At 41.8% G+C, this 17,494-nt stretch overlaps 1 protein-coding gene across 1 annotated transcript in view; it reads right to left on the reverse strand.

Annotated features, from left to right (window-relative positions):
• Positions 1 to 17,494, reverse strand: part of LOC106585965 (integrin alpha-2) — a 56,201-nt gene that overhangs the window by 26,985 nt on the left and 11,722 nt on the right. Inside the window, exons 9-16 of the mRNA XM_045707071.1 lie at positions 16,790 to 16,955; positions 16,453 to 16,529; positions 15,920 to 16,061; positions 14,824 to 14,969; positions 10,783 to 10,926; positions 7,871 to 8,074; positions 4,361 to 4,491; positions 3,741 to 3,904 (exon numbers count right to left, since the gene is read on the reverse strand). Of these exons, the coding sequence (XP_045563027.1) occupies positions 3,741 to 3,904; positions 4,361 to 4,491; positions 7,871 to 8,074; positions 10,783 to 10,926; positions 14,824 to 14,969; positions 15,920 to 16,061; positions 16,453 to 16,529; positions 16,790 to 16,955 (1,174 nt within the window). The remainder of the gene's footprint in view (positions 1 to 3,740; positions 3,905 to 4,360; positions 4,492 to 7,870; positions 8,075 to 10,782; positions 10,927 to 14,823; positions 14,970 to 15,919; positions 16,062 to 16,452; positions 16,530 to 16,789; positions 16,956 to 17,494) is intronic.

Consider the following 17,494-nt stretch of genomic DNA (forward strand, 5'->3'; position numbering starts at 1 on the left):
CACTAAAGTAATACTGCAAAAAATGTGGCAAAGCAATTCACTTTTTATCCTGAATACAACGTTTTATGTTTGAGGCAAATCCAATACAACACATTACTGAGTATCACTCTCAATATTTTCAAGCATAGTGGTGGCTGCATCATGTTATGGGTATGCTTGTCATGGGAATTTTTCAGGATAAAAAGAAACAAAGGTAAGCACAAGCAAGATGAAATCACATTTCAGCTGTACAATAACCTAAAACACAATTCTAAATAAACACCAGAGTTGCTTACCAAAAACAAAGTGAATGTTTCTGATTGGCCAAGTAAAATTTTTTACTTAAATCTAGTGAAAATCTATGACAAGACCTGAAAATGGATGTCTAGTAATGATGAACAACCAATTTGACAGAGATTGAACATTTTTGAAAATGTTGCACAATCCAGGTGTGGAAAGCTCAGAGAGTTACCCAGAAACATTTTTACATTTTAGTCATTTAGCAGACACTCTTAACCAGAGCGACTTACAGTAGCGAACGCATACATTTCGTACATTTCATGCATTTTCTTTTTATTATACTGGCCCCATGTGGGAATTGAACCCACAACCCTGGCGTTGCAAACACCATGCTGTACCAACTGAGCCGCAGGGAAGACCAGAAAGACCGACAGCTGTAATCACTGCCATCTACCATGTTTTGCTTCTACAAAGTATTGACTCAGGGGTGTGAACACTGATGTAAATTTGATATTTCTGTATTTCAATAAATTTTCAAACATTTCTAATAAACATGTTTTCACTACGCCATTGTGGGGTATTGTGTGTAGATGGGTGAGAAAGAAATAGGCTCTAAGATAACAAAATGTGGAATAAGTCAAGGGGCATGAATACGTTGCGATGGCACTGTTTAGTATAAGTAAGCAAAAACTTAATAAAAAGCGTTACCAAAATCATCAAGATATGCAGAGAGTTACTAGTGAAAACATCTGCAATAATTGGTGACCCAAAGATATAGAGTAGTAGAGTATGTCAACCTTAGAGCAGAGTAGAAAAGAGCAGTACATTAGAGTAGAGTACACTAGAGTACATTAGAGTAGAGTACATTAGAGTACATTAGAGTAGAGTACATTAGAGTAGAGTACATTAGAGTAGAGTACATTAGAGTAGAGCACATTAGAGTACATTAGAGTAGAGCACATTAGAGTACATTAGAGTAGAGCACATTCGAGTAGAGTACATTAGAGTAGAGTACATTAGCGTAGAGTCACTAGAGTACATTAGAGTAGAGTACATTAGAGTACATTAGAGTAGAGTACATTAGAGTAGAGAAGATCAGTACATTAGAGTAGAGTACATTAGAGTACATTAGAGTAGAGTACATTAGAGTACATTAGAGTAGAGTGCATTAGAGTAGAGTACACTAGAGTACATTAGAGTAGAGTACATTAGAGTAGAGTACATTAGAGTAGAATACATTAGAGTACATTAGAGTAGAGCACATTAGAGTAGAGCACATTAGAGTACATTAGAGTAGAGCACATTAGAGTAGAGTACATTAGAGTACATTAGAGTAGAGTACATTAGAGTAGAGAAGAGCAGTACATTAGAGTAGAGTACATTAGAGTACATTAGAGTAGAGTACATTAGAGTAGAGTACACTAGAGTACATTAGAGTAGAGTACATTAGAGTACATTAGAGTAGAGTACATTAGAGTAGAGAAGAGCAGTACATTAGAGTAGAGTACATTAGAGTACATTAGAGTAGAGTACATTAGAGTAGAGTGCATTAGAGTAGAGTACACTAGAGTACATTAGAGTAGAGTACATTAGAGTAGAGTACATTAGAGTACATTAGAGTACATTAGAGTAGAGTACATTAGAGTACATTAGAGTAGAGTAGAGTACATTAGAGTAGAGCACATTAGAGTACATTAGAGTAGAGCACATTAGAGTACATTAGAGTAGAGCACATTAGAGTAGAGTACATTAGAGTAGAGTACATTAGAGTAGAGTCACTAGAGTACATTAGAGTAGAGTACATTAGAGTACATTAGAGTAGAGTACATTAGAGTAGAGAAGAGCAGTACATTAGAGTAGAGTATATTAGAGTACATTAGAGTACATTAGAGTAGAGTGCATTAGAGTAGAGTACACTAGAGTACATTAGAGTAGAGTAAATTAGAGTAGAGCACATTAGAGTACATTAGAGTAGATTACATTAGAGTAGAGTACAATAGAGTAGAGTACATTAGAGTACATTAGAGTAGAGTACATTAGAGTACATTAGAGTAGAGTACATTAGAGTAGAGTACATTGGAGTAGAGTAGAGTACACTAGAGTACATTAGAGTAGAGTACACTAGAGTACATTAGAGTAGAGTACATTAGAGTACATTAGAGTAGAGTACATTATAGTAGAGTAGAGTACACTAGAGTACATTAGAGTAGAGTACACTAGAGTACATTCGAGTAGAGTACACTAGAGTACATTTGAGTAGAGTACATTAGAGTAGAGTACACTAGAGTACATTCGAGTAGAGGAGAGTAGAGTGCATTAGAGTAGAGTACATTATAGTACATTATAGTAGAGTACATTATAGTAGAGTACATTAGAGTAGAGTACATTAGAGTAGAGTACATTAGAGTAGGGTACAGTGCATTAGAGTATAGTGCATTAGAGTATAGTACAATAGTGTACATTAGTGTGGAGTGCATTAGAAGAGAGTAGAGTACATTAGTGTACATTAGTGTAGAGTGCATTAGAGTAGAGTACATTAGTGTACATTAGAGTAGAGTACATTAGTGTACATTAAAGTAGAGTGCATTAGAGTAGAGTAGAGTACATTAGTGTAGAGTGCTTTAGAGTAGAGTACATTAGAGTAGAGTGCATTAGTGTAGAGTACATTAGAGTAGAGTAGAGTACATTCGAGTAGATTGCATTAGTGTAGAGTACATTAGTGTACATTAGAGTAGAGTACATTAGAGTAGAGTAGAGTACATTAGTGTAGAGGGCATTAGAGTAGAGTACATTAGAGTAGAGTGCATTAGAGTAGAGTGCATTAGAGTAGAGTACATTAGTGTACATTAGAGTAGAGTACATTAGAGTAGAGTAGAGTACAGTAGATTAGAGTAGAGTACATTAGTGTAGAGTACATTAGTGTAGAGTGCATTAGAGTAGAGTAAATTAGAGTAGAGTACATTAGAGTAGAGTAGAGTACATTTGTGTAGAGCAAAGTACATTAGAGTAGAGTACATTAGAGTAGAGTACATTAGAGTAGAGTACATTAGTGTAGAGTGCATTAGAGTAGAGTACATTAGAGTAGAATAGAGTACATTAGAGTAGAGTGCATTAGAGTAGAGTAGAGTACATTCGTGTAGAGCAAAGTACATTAGAGTAGAGTACATTAGAGTAGAGTACATTAGAGTAGAGTACATTAGAGTAGAGTAGAGTGCATTAGAGTAGAGTAGAGTGCATTAGAGTAGAGTACATTAGAGTAGAGTACATTAGAGTAGAGTGCATTAGAGTAGAGTACATTAGAGTAGAGTAGAGTGCATTAGAGTAGAGTACATTAGAGTAGAGTACATTAGAGTAGAGTACATTAGAGTAGAGTGCATTAGAGTACAGTAGAGTACATTAGAGTAGAGTACATTAGAGTAGAGTAGAGTACATTAGTGTAGAGCAAAGTGCATTAGAGTAGAGTAGAGTACATTAGAATAGAGTGCATTAGAGTAGAGTAAAGTATAATAGATCAATCTTACTTAGGGGTCCCACAGGTTTCTTTGGTCTAAACGTTGCGCTGAAGCAGATGTCTGTCTTGAAACAGGAGAGCTTGTGTCCGTTTATCAAGCAAGGCTTACTCAGGATGTTGATTTTATCAGGGGAGAAAGAAGCCTTGGCCGTCACAGCAGCCAGTCCTCGAGACCTAGTAAAAAAAAAAAACAGATCACATCGCTTTTGACGTGAATAGCAGAGGCAAGAGTGGACAACCCTGTCTCGTTCCTTGAAAGACGAAAAATGAAAAATGATTTGCAGCTGGCATTGTTGTTAAGCATACGAGCCACCAAAGAACAGTTCATTTACTTAGAAAATATTATTTCTAGCTTCTAATCTAAGACATCATAAATTAATGCCGAAATGCCCAAATTGAAATAGTCACCAAACGTCATTATCGTTGGAACTTGGATCCAAAAAATCAAGATTTCACGTCATGAGTCAAGACAAAATTTACAAGATTTCATGAACCCCCTCCCAGGAAGCCTGGTCCCAGATCTGTTTGTGCTGTCTTGTTTGGTGTGAAAAATGACCATAAGAGTTGGGCAAGAGACTACAAACAGATCTGAGAGCAGGTTACACTCCAGTGCATGATGGTTGAACTCACCAGAGCTGGATCACCTTCCCATGAGCCCCAACAGAGATATCAGGTATGGTGTCATCATTCATGTCCCCATAGCCATCCAGAGACCGCCCAAAATACTGCATCATGAAGTCAAACTTAGACCCAAGGATTCTCTAGGATAGGAAACCCCATAAAATTATCACCTAACTGATTCCTGTATTTGTGGGGGGGGGGATGGGGGGGGTGTTATGACATCGACGGGGCTGCAGTGGAACGGTTCCTCAGGTTTCCACATCACTAAGGAATTATCATGGTCCACACACACCAACACAGTCGTGAAGAAGGCATGCCTCTTTCTCCCCGAGATGCTGAAAAGATTTGACATGGGACCTCAGATCCTCAAAAAGTTATACAGCTGCACCTCTATACCAGGCGGTGTCAGAGGAAGACCCTTACAAATTGTCAAAGACTCCAGCCACCCAAGTTATAGATTGTTCTCTAAGTGCACCAAGTTTGGAACCAACTGGACCCTGAACAGCTTCTACAACCAAAAGCCATAAGACGGCTACATAGTTAGTCGACAAACTCTTTAGACTCATCACATGTTAGTGTCTATTATCTATCCTTTACCCTATACCTAGAGTATACTGCTGCTACTGTCTATTATCTATCCTTTACCCCTACCTACAGTATACTGCTGTTACTGTCTATTATCTATCCTTTACCCCTACCTACAGTATACTGATGTTACTGTCTATTATCTATCCTTTACCCCTACCTACAGTATACTGCTGTTACTGTCTATTATCTATCCTTTACCCCTACCTACAGTATACTGCTGTTACTGTCTATTATCTATCCTTTACCCCTACCTACAGTATACTGCTGCTACTGTCTATTATCTATCCTTTACCCCTACCTACAGTATACTGCTGTTACTGTCTATTATCTATCCTTTACCCTATACCTAGAGTATACTGCTGCTACTGTCTATTATCTATCCTTTACCCCTACCTACAGTATACTGCTGCTACTGTCTATTATCTATCCTTTACCCCCTACCTACAGTATACTGCTGTTACTGTCTATTATCTATCCTTTACCCTATACCTAGAGTATACTGCTGCTACTGTCTATTATCTATCCTTTACCCCTACCTACAGTATACTGCTGCTACTGTCTATTATCTATCCTTTACCCCTACCTACAGTATACTGCTGCTACTGTCTATTATCTATCCTTTACCCCCTACCTACAGTATACTGCTGTTACTGTGTATTATTATCTATCCTGTTGTCTAGTCACTTTATCCCCTACCTATAAGTACATATCTAACTCAATCCCCTGTACATAGCCTCGATACTGGTACCCCATGAAGCCAAGTTATCTTTACTCATTGTGTATTTATTCCTTGTGTTATTACTTTCTATTATTTCACCTTTTTCTCCCCTCTCCACATTGTTGAGAAAGGGCCCGTAAAGTCCGCATTGCACTGTTAGTCTACACCTGTTGTTTAATAAGCATGTAACAAATACATTTAATTTAATTTGAATCATGGACCCTGGTCATTTTGTTATTGAAGTACAATGACACCCTGCCATCTTTTCCTATATTATTATAGGAATATAATATTATATAATTATTTGAAATGTAGTTTCAGTTGGTTTTTAGGACTTGCTTAACTCGTTTTTTTTTTTTTAAGTTTCAGTTTGATAAAAACATTTCTATTTTGTTGTTGTATTATTTATTAATTATTATTATTTATTATTAAGTTTTAGTGCTATGGACAGAGAGTAGCCTACGTGTGGGTGGCTAGGAGCCAGTTATGTGTTGTTGAACTATAATTTGTTTTTTGGCGACGTCACTACTTGCCAATGGAGGGGGTCAGTAATACAGTAATGGGCCAGGACCATAGGCTTGGATAGACACCATCTCTGTATCTGTGTAATGATGGCGTCTGTGAGAGCATGGACAGCGCCAATGAAATATACATTTTTTTAATATATTATTCTTCACAAGTAAAATTTATTGGCTGATTCTTCCCGATGACCCAGCTGTCAAGACTCCAACCAGGTCATCAGGAGGGATCAGCCAATGAAGTTGGAAGTTCCACCCAGTTGACTACTTCAAAATGGTGAAAGTCCTCAATGGCGCTGCCCCGTGATAACACACACTTTTGTCCACTAAAGGACTCCATACAACTCCTAGGCCAGGACATACAGTAGGTTTGGTTATGTTTAAAATATCAATCAATCCTAATGTGACTTTATATTTAACAGTACTATCAACAAGGCAGGTCCTACAAGCCCTGGTTTTGACACACCTGGACTACTGTTCAGTCGTGTGGTCAGGTGCCACAGGTGCCACAATTGTCTCAGAACATGACAGTACGGCTGGACCTTAACTCCTTCAGGAGACCATTTGAATGGGAGGGAGGCAATACAGTGTACGTTTAATGCAATGAACCATCTTAAAATAGGCTGAACTCCTTGGGAGATCATATAACAAGAGATCTTAGACATGAACACGTGTCTGTTGTGTCTTCATGCACTGTCGTACAATCCAAAATACTGGGAAGTGATAAAGAATCCCATCATAAGATTCCCCTGCTTCCAATTTACATTATTTTTTTTATGAAATCACCTCGAGCTCCTCTTTGGTCAAGTGGGTGTTTGTCGAATAATGGAAAACCTTTAGTAAATAGAGAATGGGAACCTAAAGGTATTTATTTCTGATTTGTTTCATGACAACTATATGAGATTCTACAATGTAGAAAAGTGTAAAAAAATTAAGAAAAACCCTTAAATGAGTAGGTGTGTCCAAACTTTTGACTGAATCTGTACCTCGACACACTTCCTGTACGTTGGAAAAATTCTCCTGTAATTTGAATGACGTTTATTCACATGATAATGAAATGTGTGATGAAATTACAGGCCTGATTACCTCTTCCAATAACTGAGAAGGTTAATGAGTTGATGACTGGGGACCGGTCTCCCAGACATGGATTGGTTCTGGTCCCTGGGCCGTTAAACACTCTTACAAGAAACCTAATTTGGGTTTATCAGCCTGGGACTGGGCCTGGTCTGTGTCCGGGGGACCGACCCTGGATGTTTATGTATTTCTGTGGGTATTTATGTACATGTATGTGTGTGTACTACTGTAGATGCATGAACATTTATATACATCTTTATGAAGTTCAACTCCGTCACCCCTTCATTCCCCTCCCACATTTCAGGATGTTATCGTTATATGATGATCTATGAGAATGGATGAACTGATTTGTTTTGGAAAGTGCAATATTTATTAAATTGGTTGGCTATAAAGCTGGAAAAATAATTTTTTGGGGGAGGGGAGGAAACATTTGAATCTTTCAATATCAAAACCAAGACTAAACATCAGCATGACTTTATTTATTATTTCCAAATGTTACCAAATGTCCCAGGTTTTTACAGAACTCACAGTAGGAGGATTCCCAATCCAGGAATCATCCATCTGAGATTCCTTAAAAAAACAAGGAATTTGGGGATAGTGCCCAGAATCATCCATCCCTACCTGTGAATGTTGTTTGTGGAGTGTCTTCTTATCTCCGTTGTAAACATAGACCACGCCCCTCCCAGAGTCCTCCAGCGGCGCCCCGACCACCACATCACAGAAGCCATCCTGGTCCAGATCGGGCACAGCAGAGATGGCCGTCCCAAAACGGGCATTCTCCCCTGGGCTCAGACCAACCAGGAAGCCTTGTTCGCTCAGTATACCCTGAGAACATACAGAGAGAGAGAGGTAGATACCCTGAGAACATACAGACAGAGAGAGGTAGATACCCTGGGAACATACAGAGAGAGAGAGGTAGATATCCTGAGAACATACAGAGAGAGAGAGGTAGATATCCTGAGAACATACAGAGAGAGAGAGGTAGATATCCTGAGAACATACAGACACAGAGAGAGAGGTAGATACCCTGAGAACATACAGAGAGAGAGAGAGAGAGAGGTAGACACCCTGAGAACATACACAGAGAGAGAGGTAGATACCCTGAGAACATACAGAGAGAGAGAGAGAGAGAGGTAGATACCCTGAGAACATACACAGAGAGAGAGGTAGATACCCTGAGAACATACAGAGAGAGAGAGAGAGAGAGGTAGATACCTTGAGAACATACAGAGAGAGAGAGGTAGATACCCTGGGAACATACAGAGAGAGAGAGGTAGATATCCTGAGAACATACAGACACAGAGAGAGAGGTAGATACCCTGAGAACATACAGAGAGAGAGAGAGAGAGGTAGACACCCTGAGAACATACACAGAGAGAGAGGTAGATACCCTGAGAACATACAGAGAGAGAGAGAGAGAGAGAGGTAGATACCCTGAGAACATACACAGAGAGAGAGGTAGATACCCTGAGAACATACAGAGAGAGAGAGAGAGAGAGAGGTAGATACCTTGAGAACATACAGAGAGAGAGGTAGATACCCTGACGAAATACAGAGAGAGAGGTAGATACCCTGAGAACATACAGACACAGAGAGAGAGAGAGAAGGGTAGATACCCTGAGAACATACAGAGAGAGAGAGGTAGATACCCTGAGAACATACAGAGAGAGAGAGAGAGAGAGAAGGGTAGATACCCTGAGAACATACAGAGAGAGAGGTAGATACCCTGACGAAATACAGAGAGAGAGGTAGATACCCTGACGAAATACAGAGAGAGAGGTAGATACCCTGAGAACATACAGACACAGAGAGAGAGGTAGATACCCTGAGAACATACAGAGAGAGAGAGAGGTAGATACCCTGAGAATATACAGAGAGAGAGAGAGAGGTAGATACCTTGAGAACATACAGAGAGAGGTAGATACTCTGAGAACATACAGAGAGAGAGAGAGAGGTAGATACCCTGAGAATATACAGAGAGAGAGAGAGAGGTAGATACCTTGAGAACATACAGAGAGAGGTAGATACCCTGAGAACATACAGACAGAGAGAGAGAGAGAAGGGTAGATACCCTGAGAACATACAGAGAGAGAGGTAGATACCCTGAGGAAATACAGAGAGGTAGATACCCTGAGAACATACAGAGAGAGAGAGAGAGAGGTAGATACCCTGAGAATATACAGAGAGAGAGAGAGAGAGAGGTAGATACCCTGAGAACATACACAGAGAGAGAGGTAGATACCTTGAGAACATACAGAGAGAGAGAGAGAGAGAGGTAGATACCTTGAGAACATACAGAGAGAGAGGTAGATACCCTGACGAAATACAGAGAGAGAGGTAGATACCCTGAGAACATACAGACACAGAGAGAGAGAGAGAAGGGTAGATACCCTGAGAACATACAGAGAGAGAGAGGTAGATACCCTGAGAACATACAGAGAGAGAGAGAGAGAGAAGGGTAGATACCCTGAGAACATACAGAGAGAGAGGTAGATACCCTGACGAAATACAGAGAGAGAGGTAGATACCCTGACGAAATACAGAGAGAGAAGTAGATACCCTGAGAACATACAGACACAGAGAGAGAGGTAGATACCCTGAGAACATACAGAGAGAGAGAGAGAGAGAGGTAGATACCCTGAGAATATACAGAGAGAGAGAGAGAGGTAGATACCTTGAGAACATACAGAGAGCGGTAGATACCCTGAGAACATACAGACAGAGAGAGAGAGAGAGAAGGGTAGATACCCTGAGAACATACAGAGAGAGAGGTAGATACCCTGAGGAAATACAGAGAGGTAGATACCCTGAGAACATACAGAGAGAGAGAGAGAGAGGTAGATACCCTGAGAACATACAGAGAGAGAGAGAGAGAGAGAGAGGTAGATACCCTGAGAATATACAGAGAGAGAGAGAGAGAGAGAGGTAGATACCCTGAGAACATACACAGAGAGAGAGGTAGATACCTTGAGAACATACAGAGAGAGGTAGATACTCTGAGAACATACAGAGAGAGAGAGAGAGGTAGATACCCTGAGAACATACAGACAGAGAGAGAGAGGTAGATACCCTGAGAACATACACAGAGAGAGAGAGAGAGAGAGGTAGATACCCTGAGAACATACAGACAGAGAGAGAGGTAGATACCCTGAGTACATACAGAGAGAGGGACAGTCTCTTCAGTCTTCAGGGCGGCAGGTAGTCTAGCAGTTCAGAGAATTAGGCCAGTAACCAAAAGATTGCTGGTTCAAATCCCTGAGCTGACTAGGTGAAAAAATATATCCATGTGCTCTTGGGCACTTAACCGTACTGCTCCTGTATATCTCTCTGGTTATGAGCGTCTCCTAAATAAATGACCCTGAGAACACACAGATACCGTTCTCAATCTACTGATCGTAACGGAGCTGAGCTGTACTGAGCTGGCCTGGTTACACATCCACTACAGTGGCTAGAACCGTGCTTGAATGGAAATATCACAGCCAGCACGGCAAGGTCGGTGTGAGCTGGGAATTCGGCAACTCGCGTCACCTTACCTTGGTAACGGAGAAAAGATAGACCCTCCCTTGCTCCTTCTTCAGGTCGTTCATGAACATGGGAGCTCCGACCAGCAAGACGTCGGACGTACCGTCCTTATCCACGTCCAGGGGGCACAGCACGCTGCCGAAGTACGAGCCGATCTACAGGGACAGACAGTGTCAACACAGTACAGTGTCAAAGGAGAAGGTTCACTTGTTTTATGAAGAAAATAGACATATCGCATAATGTATAGCACAGCAGCGCCAGCCTAGGTTAGCATCCAGCCTAGGTTAGCATCCAGTCTAGGTTAGCATCCAGTCTAGGTTAGCATACAGCCTAGGTTAGCATCCAGTCTAGGTTAGCATCCAGTCTAGGTTAGCATCCAGACTAGATTAGCATCCAGTCTAGGTCAGGATCCAGCCTAGGTTAGCATACAGCCTAGGTTAGCATACAGCCTAGGTTAGCATCCAGCCTAGGTCTGGATCCAGCCTAGGTCAGGTTCCAGCCTAGGTTAGCATCCAGCCTAGGTTAGCATACAGTCTAGGTTAGCATACAGCCTAGGTCAGGATCCAGCCTAGGTTAGCATACAGCCTAGGTTAGCATCCAGCCTAGGTCTGGATCCAGCCTAGGTCAGGTTCCAGCCTAGGTTAGCATACAGCCTAGGTTAGCATCCAGTCTAGGTCAGGATCCAGCCTAGGTTAGCATACAGCCTAGGTTAGCATACAGCCTAGGTCAGGATCCAGCCTAGGTTAGCATCCAGTCTAGGTCAGGATCCAGCCTAGGTTAGAATCCAGCCTAGGTTAGAATCCAGCCTAGGTTAGTATCCAGTCTAGGTTAGCATCCAGTCTAGGTCAGGTCCAGTCTAGGTCAGGATCCAGTCTAGGTTAGCATCCAGTCTAGGTCAGGATCCAGCCTAGGTTAGCATACAGCCTAGGTCAGCATCCAGTCTAGGTCAGCATCCAGTCTAGGTCAGCATCCAATCTAGGTTAGCATCCAGTCTAGGTCAGCATCCAATCTAGGTTAGCATCCAGTCTAGGTTAGGATCCAGCCTAGGTCAGGATCCAGCCTAGGTCAGGATCCAGCCTAGGTCACCATCCAGCACCGTTCTGTTTACACAGTATGTCTCTTACATCTGTTTTCACGTACTTGACTATGATTACAGGGTATAAAAAGTGTTGTATCTATACACTAAAGAAGGCTGCTAAGCTATCCCTGCTGCAGTAAAGCTATCCCTGCTGCAGTAAAGCTATCCCTGCTGCAGTAAAGCTATCCCTGCTGCAGTAAAGCAATCCCTGCTAAGCTATCCCTGCTGCGGTAAAGCTATCCCTGCTAAGCTATCCCTGCTGCGGTAAAGCTATCCCTGCTGCGGTAAAGCTATCCCTGCTGCGGTAAAGCTATCCCTGCTGCGGTAAAGCTATCCCTGCTGCAGTAAAGCTATACCTGCTGCAGTAAAGCTATACCTGCTGCAGTAAAGCTATACCTGATGCAGTAAAGCTATCCCTGCTGCAGTAAAGCTATACCTGATGCAGTAAAGCTATCCCTGCTGCAGTAAAGCTATACCTGATGCAGTAAAGCTATCCCTGATGCAGTAAAGCTATCCCTGCTGCGGTAAAACTATCCCTGCTGCGGTAAAGCTATCCCTGCTGCGGTAAAGCTATCCCTGCTGCAGTAAAGCTATACCTGATGCAGTAAAAAATAAATACAAATAAGTGAGTTGACCCATCACACCTTTTTGCTTATTAATATGAGCCAGAAACATCTATTCCAGGATCAACATTGACTACTAAGTGTAGATAGAATAATGTTGGTCATAAAGTCAGTCTCGTCTACAACTGAGATTTGCAAGAAGATTGGAAAAAAATTGATATATCACGGAATGAATGGTACCGTAACAGTTTTTCTTGGGTTGGGTTTATTTCAATCCTGCCCAAATGCCCGCAGCTGACAGCACCTAAGTATTCATCAATATGGAGTTCAGATGCATGAGACCCAATCGTATTTCCCATGGTCAATTTGGCTACGGACCATCCATAAATTACACAATGTACGTGGGACAATATTTAAAAATAAATAATGAAATAGCTCAACATTTCAATAACTTAAAAACCTCTAACCAACTATAAATTGTAGATATTCATATTTAAATAGTTAATCTTAAAACATGTACGACATGAAAATAATGTCCTATTTATATTGCGAAATGAAGGTAACTGTCAAAATAAAGGAAACATCAACATCAAGTGTCTTATTAATAGAGCATTGGGTCACCTCGAGTCAGAACAGCTTCAATACACCTTGACATAGATTCTACAAGTGTCTGAAACTCTATTGGAGGGAGGAGACACCATTCGTCCACGAGAAACTCCATAATTTGTTTGTTTTGTTTTAAAGGTGGTGGGAAAACGCTGTCTCAGGCGCCACTCCAGAAATCTCCTATAAGCGTTCAATTGGGTTAAGATCTGGTGGCTGAGACGGCCATGGCATAATGGTTTACATCGTTTTGATGCTCAACAAACCATTCAGTGACCACTTGTGCCCTGTGGATGGGGGGGCATTGTCATCCTATGGGGGCAAAGCAACGCTAGCCACAATAATGGCCAAAATAATGACCAGCATTTTTCTACATGACCCAAAGCATGATGGGATGTTAATTGCTTAATTAACAGCACCAGAGATAGGTTATCTAATGTCAAACCAACTTGGCCACGGTCGTACACCAGCTGGCTGAAGTTAATCGGTGAAAGACGTTGGCAACTATTAGCTATCCTAGGTGACTTCAATACACAGGACCTGGTTAGACTGTGTCAAGTTATCTAGGGTGAGTGACTGTAACAGTTTTGACAGAGTGAATGTACAAACCCTTGCCAGGTGTAAACCCACACACATTAAACAATCCACCCCCCCACCAAAGACAACTTTTGTTTGGCTTCAGTGATGGCCGCTGCATTTTGTAATGACCAAGCCGAAAAATGAGGCCAAGTCAGGAAGTTCATCCCCCTTTAAGTAGGAAAGTAATTTAAATTGTTTACATTTGTGTTAGGAGTACCTGTTTCCCTCTCTCAGAGTCAATGATAGGACCCCCGTTTCCCTCTCTGAGTCAATGATCGTAGGACCTGTTTCCCTCTCTCAGAGTCAATGATCGTAGGACCTGTTTCCCTCTCTCAGAGTCAATGATCGTAGGACCTGTTTCCCTCTCTCAGAGTCAATGATCGTAGGACCTGTTTCCCTCTCTCAGAGTCAATGATCGTAGGACCTGTTTCCCTCTCTCAGAGTCAATGATCGCAGTACCTGTTTCCCTCTCTCAGAGTCAATGATAGGAGTACCTGTTTCCCTCTCTCAGAGTCAATGATAGCAGTACCTGTTTCCCTCTCTCAGAGTCAATGATCGTAGGACCTGTTTCCCTCTCTCAGAGTCAATCATCGCAGTACCTGTTTCCCTCTCTCAGAGTCAATCATCGCAGTACCTGTTTCTCTCTCACAGAGTCAATCATCGCAGTACCTGTTTCCCTCTCTCAGAGTCAATGATCGCAGTACCTGTTTCCCTCTCTCAGAGTCAATGATAGGAGTACCTGTTTCCCTCTCTCAGAGTCAATGATAGGAGTACCTGTTTCCCTCTCTCAGAGTCAATGATAGGAGTACCTGTTTCCCTCTCTCAGAGTCAATGATAGCAGTACCTGTTTCCCTCTCTCAGAGTCAATGATAGCAGTACCTGTTTCCCTCTCTCAGAGTCAATGATAGGAGTACCTGTTTCCCTCTCTCAGAGTCAATGATAGCAGTACCTGTTTCCCTCTCTCAGAGTCAATGATAGGAGTACCTGTTTCCCTCTCTCAGAGACAATGATAGCAGTACCTGTTTCTCTCTCTCAGAGTCAATGATAGGAGTACCTGTTTCCCTCTCTCAGAGTCAATGATAGCAGTACCTGTTTCCCTCTCTCAGAGTCAATGATAGCAGTACCTGTTTCCCTCTCTCAGAGTCAATGATAGCAGTACCTGTTTCCCTCTCTCAGAGTCAATGATAGGAGTACCTGTTTCCCTCTCTCAGAGTCAATGATAGCAGTACCTGTTTCTCTCTCTCAGAGTCGATGACAGTGACTTGTTTTGGGGATGTGACGGTGTAGACGATGACTTGGCCAGAGTGGTTTGAGCGAGGAGCCCCGGCAACAAAATACTCTGTCTGTCCATCACTCAGGGTGGTCACAGAGTAACCTGGGAAGTAAAACACAATGTAAAGACACATGGAAACACGATATAAAACATTAAACACAAGAGAGAGAGGTAGATACCCTGAGAACATACAGAGAGAGAGGTAGATACCCTGAGAACATACAGAGAGAGAGAGAGGTAGATACCCTGAGAACATACAGAGAGAGAGAGAGAGAGAGAGAGGTAGATACCCTGAGAACATACAGAGAGAGAGATACCCTGAGAACATACAGAGAGAGAGAGAGAGGTAGATACCCTGAGAACATACAGAGAGAGAGAGGTAGATACCCTGAGAACATACAGAGAGAGAGGTAGATACCCTGAGAACATACAGAGAGAGAGATACCCTGAGAACATACAGAGAGAGAGAGAGAGGTAGATACCCTGAGAACATACAGAGAGAGAGAGGTAGATACCCTGAGAACATACAGAGAGAGAGAGACAGTCTCTTCAGTCTTCAGGATGGCAGGATGCCTAGCAGTTAAGAGAGTTGGGCCAATAACCGAAAGGCTGCTGATTCAAATCCCTGAGCTGACTTGGTGAAACACATATGTTCCCTCGAAGTAGGCAAGTATTCTAAATGGGTTACATTTGGGTTAGGAGAGCTACCCCCAGCACAAGTCTGAATAAAGAAAACTAAGGAATAAATTTAAATAGATTTAAAATGCAAGCACATCAAGCACATTAACTCATATTATTTCAATAAAGTACAATAGGTAGATTGTCTTCTTGTTTATGGTGTAAAATACTGTCTTGTCCCACCTCACAACAACAACATATAGGCCATTCCCTTTTCCTTACAATAAACTATTCAGCAGCAGTGCACTGTGAAGGACGAACAGACAGGAAGAAGCACGAACAACATCTCAGCCCTACCCAGTAATGAACTGTGCTTCCTGTCTTGAAGGACGAACAGACAGGAAGATGTAGGAGGAACAACATCTCAGCCCTACCCAGTAATGAGCTGTGGTTCCTGTCTTGAAGGGTCCTTTCGAACGCTGACAGAGGGAAGATGTCCGCCCGCTGGCCGCCTCTCTGATGGACCACCGTCCCGCTCCACGCGTACGCTCCCACTGCCCCCAGCATCATCACATCCTGGGAAAGTTAAAGGTCAAACAGGAGTCAGATAAATACAGCTCTCTTTAAAGGTGCCAGTATAAAGAGAGAGAGAAGAAGAAGAGCAAGAGAGAGAGAAGAAGAAGAGCAAGAGAGAGAAGAAGAAGAGCAAGAGAGAGAAGAAGAGCAAGAGAGAGAAGAAGAGCAAGAGAGAGAAGAAGAAGAGCAAGAGAGAGAAGAAGAAGAAGAGCAAGAGAGAGAAGAAGAAGAAGAGCGACAGACAGACAGACAGACAGACAGACAGACAGACAGACAGACAGACAGACAGACAGACAGACAGACAGACAGACAGACAGACAGACAGACAGACAGACAGACAGACAGACAGACAGACAGACAGACAGACAGACAGACAGACAGACTAGTGTACCATCTTGCTGGAGTAGTGAGCGCTGAATCCCACCTGGGACATCTGCATCTGGAAGTCCTCTCCCCCTTTTCCGGTGCCTGGTGTTGAAAAGAACAATCATCCTGAGCATAGGAACTACGGGAAGTACAACAGGACATAAAAGGTGAATCTTTGTGTCCTCTCCCCTCATCTCTGACTTTGGAGGCGAGGAGACGGAGAGAAAAATCACGGAAATACAACTGATATTCCCGTCTATTCTTAAAATATATTTGGGATGTATCATTACTAAACCGTCTGAATTTATGGGCTTTTTTTTCCTCTCTTGATATTTCCGACAAAGTCAAACTGAAGAATGTACCCTCGATGTTGAAGATGCGGTCTCCCAGTGCCTCAGCAATGGATGACAGGGTAGCTTCCTCTGACACGTTGAAGAAATAGTTCTCGGTGGGCAGACTGGCAATGGATTTTATTTCTGCTATGAGGTTCTTGGTGTCAATGTTGTTTCTGATGTAATAACCCAGTACCTGCAAGAAAGAAAAAAAAATCTGTGATTGCCAAAGTTAGGAAATTGATCCGTTCAAAAATGATCAATCTGTTATCTGTACATCATTTGAAAAAAAAAAGACAAGCAAATAGCCAACAACTTGGGGTGAGCGGATGGGCATTCGGAAGGGAAATACAGTATACTGAACTTCTTCGGGATCGGTGTCCCGTCTATGGGACGGTTGAGCTAACGTAGGCTAACACGATTAGCATAAGGTTGTAAGTAACAAAAACAATTCCCAGGACATAGACATATCTGATATGGGCAGAAAGCTTAAATTCTTGTTAATCGAACTGCACTGTCCAATATACAGTAGCTATTACAGTGAAATAATACCATGCTATTGTTTGAGGAGAGTGCACAATTTTGAAATGTTATTAATAAACAAACTAGGCACATATGAGCAGTCTTGATACAACATTTTATAAAGAGTAATTATAAGAAATGAATCATTTATGCCGTCTGGGTTTCCAGTAAAATGTCCATGATTCACATTGTTTCCCTGAACAGCCTCTGCTA

This window comes from Salmo salar, chromosome ssa24, assembly GCF_905237065.1.
Source record: "Salmo salar chromosome ssa24, Ssal_v3.1, whole genome shotgun sequence".
Taxonomy (NCBI): Eukaryota; Metazoa; Chordata; class Actinopteri; order Salmoniformes; family Salmonidae; genus Salmo; species Salmo salar.